Genomic DNA, 6134 nt, shown 5'->3' with positions numbered 1-6134 from the left:
CCCATAATAGAAGGTCCCTACCACCATAAGGACCTCCATAAGGACTGGGGGCTGGGGGTTCATATTACAGGAGCCTGAGCATTGCACTTGTAACGCACTGATCGCAGTTGCAATGCTCTGCAGGCTTGAATGCGTACATTTAATGAATGCACATTTATTTATTTTACCCCCATCGGTGCATTTATTACCTAAAAGGTGGACTGTGCCTTTATAAAATGAGTATAGATGGACTTCCCTTACCCCCGGCTACCATACTGCCCCGCCTACTGGTGTGGCGTCACCACTGTTTTGGCGAGATCTCGCGGAATGCTAACTAGGTCACATGGGGTCAGACGACGCTCCATCACAGTGCAAGGACCTCTCCTACCATCCCACCAAGATTTAGGGCCCATTTAGATATATGCATGTGCGTCAAAGTGCGTTATTTTTTGGTAGCATTACATAGATGTGCTGTCATGCGTCAACATGCGTTTCCTTTGTGTGTTGACATGGATTATTAATATGCATTGATGTGTTTTGAATTTAGGGTTTGGATTGGATGGAGCCAACAGTCATTGACCACGGCTTCCAACCCATCAAAGTGAACGTTGTATTGACGCGCTGAATATGGATTTTTCTGCTTTGCCATTGACTTCTATCGGCCTCCCGACGCACTAAAATGCAGAGAAAAACGCACGCTGCGTCATAGTGAGTGCTGAGATGAGAACAGGTCCTATTGTTATTATAGGGAACCTGGACACGTGCGTTCAGCATCATGTAATGTGTGCAATAAAACACCACAGTGTAAATGGGCTCCCAGGCCGCTCAGCCTTGCCCCGTATCTCACTGGGAATAGAGTCACGTGACCTTCTCTTGGTCGTTGGCGTTGTTGCAATGCAGTTCGGCTACTGACTCCAAGCTGTAGAGGGACTACAAATCCGAGCAATACATTATACAGCAACGCAGAATAATATGAAGCTACATACTCCGTGCTGCTCTGCGGAGGCCGGCCTGATGTCTCCAGTGGAGGATCTCAGGAGGGCTGTGCGGGGTCTCATGGGCTGTGGGATTACCCAGCAAGGAGATGTGCGGCTGGCGCTTTAAACAGGTGCCACGTGGTTTACAGGAAGGCTGCAGGGGCCCCCAGCAGGCCCAGGACCTCAGGCAGCCACTTCAGAATGATAAAGCACCATTATCGGCAATTAGTCTCCGGGCATTTTCCCATATACTCGTGACACTGATATCGGTGCATCCCTTATGGTAACACCCGTCACTCCAATGCATGGCTCTGATACTGAGGAAGACGAGTAATCTCAGCCTGGGCTTGTGACAGTCACCATCCATAAGACTTGTCCAGAGGTTCATTAATAAAACCGTGATTGTGATAGTGACACCCGTAATATAATGTGGAAGTCGTGTGGAGACAGGAGAGTACACCGGGATCCAGAGATGATCTGTCACTGTCAGGAGGTGACTTCGTCCCACATCAAGACTGAACTAGTAACCTGTGATTGTCTCATGTTTGCCCATTGCAGAAGACCGGACAGATCCCGAGAGGTCACGTAGGTATCAGTAGATCGTTTACTAGTACATAACCAATCTCTGCCACCCACCATGCATCACTGCTGTTTGCACATGGCCATGGCTTTTGATGCTTCCTGACTAAATAAGTGTGAAAATATATTGTAGTGCCCCCCTGACCCCCTAGAGGCCTGAGGTGGACCCCCAAAGGCAGGGAGTGCTGACATTTCAGTCTCAGGGGCAGATCCTTAGCCAGTGAAGGGACATGTGATCAAGAAAGTTGACCAAGCACCTCCAGTAGTCCAGCTTCTCTGGTTCTCTTCCCACCATCAGTTCCAGACCCCTCCATCGTCCACATGTGGCCTCCTCCAGGCTTGTGATCTAGTCAGCTTCTCCATCTCGGAGCACCCCCCTCCCCTCGGCTAAGCTAAATCTGTCCAAACCACAGAGTGGTCACATGATATGCTGTGCACACAGACCCCACTTCCAAGATGAAATCCAGTCCTATTCATTCATTTGAAAAGCCTTATAACCAGTGAATACCCCAAAAATCACACTTAGAGGGAGTGTAGCTAGGGTTGCCACCTGTTCTTCAACCGAAACCCGAACAAACGACGCGCTGAAATTTTTTTGGGAGAATGAATCGTGGCTTATTCATATGTAAATAGCGCCGCCCATTCTTATGTAAATATCACAGTTGAGACTATTTTCAGCGCTGGGCCAGTAGCCCCTATCTTAATTTTGGTTTCCCTTAGCTGCCTGACATCTTGCGTCTGGGTTTCTGCTGCCATGAAACCCAGACACAGCATTCAAAACCCGAACTGTCCGGGTGAATCCTGGACAGGTGGCAACCCTAAGTGTAGCGCTCGGGATGTTAACCGGTTGCAACAACGTGATTAAAAAAATTGGATTTTACATCATTTTGGAGGTCTGGATCATCTTTAGATCTATACCCCAGAATACTGCTCAGAGAGAAGAGTAAAGACTGAATTGCCCCTCATAGGAATTCCCCACTCCCTTCCTATCCCCCAGCACCAGACAGGAACAGCCAGACACTCCCTCCCCTCAGCCCCTTATAAAAGGTTAGTGCTCCACCCCATTATTCAGTCTGATGCTCCCATGCCTCCCATCACTAGAACATAGTATTGTCAGGCAAGAGATCACTCCACCGGACAGTGTTCTCAGAGTTGCTGTTGGGTGCTAGAATGAGTGTTCCAGCACTTGTTAGTGGGATATGTCCTGGGTCCAGTTGATGCCGTGAGTCAGGGATAGTCCCAGGAGTATTATGAGGACCCATAAAATGTCTTCCATAAAAAGGAACAGTACGCAGGTTTTTTTCCCATTGTGTACTGTCCAGTGGATAAAGGTCTGGTATAGATTTTAAGGGGGACACACCCCCCCCATGTCCTTTTTTTGCATTGGTACATGTTCCAGTAAATGTGATGTTCAGCTGGGACAAGAAACCTTGAATGAGCCAAAGGAAGCAGCCCTTGTAGATGGGACATGCTCCCCAGCGTCTATGCTTGATAGTAAGAGCTGGGCTCAGGGACACAGGGAATGGATCCGAGTTCAGTGATTTAGAATAAGTTGCATTAATGATGACCTGATGCTCTGAAACGCCGTTACTTTATATTCTGACAGGTCACAAATTCAGACTTGAAGTTAAGGGCCACCCTTTGATGTCCTGCCAAAGCTGCAGTCCTGGCACCCCAGTGACAGATGGTAGTATTGCGCTCTTTACAACATTGGGAATTTTGCATTACACCAATATGAACTGAAGTTCTCAGATCAGTGGAAGCATGTAGGCCAGCTTCTGGCATTCTGTGCAACAATGTCTTAAAAACTGATGTTCTTACCTCGTGCAATCCTCATCTCCAGCTCGAGGGGGCCAGATGTACTAACAGGAGAAGGTGGCGGCAAGGTATGCACAGTCACAGCCAGCGGTGCAATGCCGGTCTGAGTGTACCTGCAGCGCACAGTCACCCTAGATAAACAGTAGAGGGTTAGATACCATTCCTTCTCCCATTACTTGTAGCAGGTTTGCTCATCTCTTACCTCATTATACTGTCCCTAGTGATAGAAGAACCCCGCCATGTATCTATGGTTCTTGGAACTTCAATAGTATTCTCATAGTTCATTGGACCATCAGGGACCTGGGGTGTAGAAGAGTGAAGAGATTAGAGCTAGCCAGGCAGTCAGCTTCCCTTTGAAGCAACACACCCCATCCAACATCAGTAGGATCCCAATTCCTGGCTTGTGCCCCTTCACAAGGAACGCTTCCAAGGTGCGTTTGACGCCATTTGTTCTGTACACAAGAAACTCGACTGTTCAGTGTATCAAGCAGGTTCTAGAGGAATGTTGGCAGTATTTGATTACCAGTTTATACTTCACTGGATGACATTTTGAAGCCAGCCTTATGACCCCAAAAACAGTCTCAGAAGTTAAAACTTATGCCACCATCTTAACTGTTTTGGGCAGTGAAATTGAACCCATATTGAGCTTTAAGAGAAAGCCCTAACTAGAATTGAAACTGAACAGGAGTAGAACACCCATCAAGTTTGTATTGCCATCTCTGTCCCCTATTAGGGAGAGTCACGTTCCCATTAGAACAGATTAGATGGGAAATCCTCCAATGGTCACCAGAACTAGCGTCTCCACCAGGGACTCCCTCATGGTGGAATTTACTCACTTCCCGTTGTGACTACCAGACTGCAAGTGGAGAAATCTCCCAAATAGGACAGATAGCAAAAACACTGACATGTATTAGAACCCCCTTATTACATCTTATACTAGAATTGAAGCCATAAGTGTAGTTTTGAATTAGATCCGCTAATGCTTCAAGTCAAGGGTTTGGTCTAAGATCTCAGTCCCTTGTTTTATGCATGAAAGGGAATGAGTACTGTTAGTCTTGCTAGCGCTGTGAGGGCCAGACATGGGAAAAGAAAAAACACACCAATTTACACTGTATAGGAATACCCACCTGATCTGCATTACTACAGGATAACAGGATCAACTAATGCTTCAAGTCAAGGGTTTGGGCCAAGATCTGTCCTTGTTTTACTATTGAATTCCATATGCATGTAAGGGAATGAGTACTGTTAGTCTTTACCAATGCTGTGAGGGCCAGAAAAACCCACCAACTAAGACTGTATAGGAATACCCACCTGATCGGCATTACTACAGGATAATGGGAATTTGAATGCTGCAAAGGAGTTACTTCTAGCTACTGACAGCCCAGGACAAGAGGTAGGGTCCACACCAATCACAGAGACCGAGTCCAGAAGCAGGGATGGCCTGGTCAGATCTTTGGACACTGCAATCACCATGCTGTTATCAACTGCGCACTGAGTGGTCACTGTAGGAAACAGAAGATGGTTACTATGAAGATCAGGTCAGAAAGTCTCATCTGGACACTGTATTGTGGACACTCGTCCATTTCTGAATGAGGTCACCTCACATCTGCGTGGTAATGTTAAGTTACAGGGAAGAGCACAACATTTTACAATTAAGAAGACCCTAAAAGCAGGTCTTAAAACTGGTAGGGCCTGGAAAAGGTAAAGAGTGGTTTAGTCACCAACAGGGCTAAAAGACCCAAGAAAAGCCAAGACCATTTTGGTTTATGTCACCATTGAGGTAACCCATTGCAAACTCCACTTACATAGTCCAGCCAAACTCATTCCAGACTGGACTGCAGGTCACCCATCATAAAGTGCAAGTGTTGAGCGCATGTCTGTAGCCATTGCTGAGGCTCTGCCAACCTTACCTGCCAGAGTCTGTCAAAAGGTTGTTTCCCTACAGGCCGATACTGACCCCCTCCCACCTTTATTGGGCCAAGCAATATCCCACTTACACATGTTGCCAAAGAAACAAGGCATTCTGGCATCATTTGGGGAGTAGCAGCATCCCAACGCATCACAGATGTCTCTGGTTACAGGTGTTCCAGCACAGGCCAGTTTGTCCTCTTGGCTGACAGCAGAGCAGATGTCGGGGCTTGGGGCATCCATAGCTTCTAAACAAGAGAAAGTTATGTAAATCTACATACTGTAAATGGAGTGGAAAGTCCAATAAATCTCTTGGATTTCAATAGGATTATAATAGGGGATTTGTACCTCCCCTCAGCTTCTGTCCTAGTGACCACCCCAAGAAGTGACAAGCAAGCTACATAGTGCTCATGGTTTATAGGACATTAGGTTTCCCCATTTACAAAAAAATATCACTTGTTACCGTTCTGTATTGGGCATTTCTTCTCCATCTTGTATTGCTCAACTGTCCCATTCACAATGACTTCCAGAAGCAGGACCATCAGGTACTTTCCATCCTATCAGAAGAAAAGTGGTTTTAGAACACTGCCAGTAACAGCCCCCTCAGGAGTCTCAACCCATTCTCCCAAAACCTGCTGGTCTATACCTAAAGACCACCTCTGCTCACCAAGGACTCAGGAGATACTAGTGTCATAGCCAGCACAGGCCCCTTCATAGTCTAGTGTGTAGAGCCGGGATCTCCCAACAGTTCCTGCCCTAGAGACAACAGGAGTGAGGAAGTCTCTACCAAGAGAGGTTCCTTTAGGAAGTTGTCACCAGAACAGGAGTTTGATGTTTCCTCAGCACCTCTAATTCTGGTAAGGGATTGTCTTC

The 6134-nt window shown here is 46.8% G+C and overlaps 1 protein-coding gene across 1 annotated transcript in view; it reads right to left on the bottom strand.

Moving 5' to 3' along the window:
* Nucleotides 1-5818, bottom strand: part of LOC108802388 (zona pellucida sperm-binding protein 4-like) — a gene marked incomplete at its 5' end in the record, with an annotated part of 21974 nt that extends 16156 nt beyond the window's left edge. The window contains 5 exons of the mRNA XM_018574250.1: nt 3357-3466; nt 3556-3653; nt 4665-4855; nt 5351-5509; nt 5725-5818. Of these exons, the coding sequence (XP_018429752.1) occupies nt 3357-3466; nt 3556-3653; nt 4665-4855; nt 5351-5509; nt 5725-5818 (652 nt within the window). The remainder of the gene's footprint in view (nt 1-3356; nt 3467-3555; nt 3654-4664; nt 4856-5350; nt 5510-5724) is intronic.
* Between the last annotated feature and the right edge of the window lie 316 nt (nt 5819-6134).

The sequence above is a fragment of the Nanorana parkeri genome, unplaced genomic scaffold (assembly GCF_000935625.1).
Source record: "Nanorana parkeri isolate BGI_ZX_2015 unplaced genomic scaffold, ASM93562v1 scaffold2836, whole genome shotgun sequence".
Taxonomy (NCBI): domain Eukaryota; kingdom Metazoa; phylum Chordata; class Amphibia; order Anura; family Dicroglossidae; genus Nanorana; species Nanorana parkeri.
Note: the sequence above shows the minus strand (reverse complement) of the source record. Positions and strands in the feature narration are given on the sequence as shown.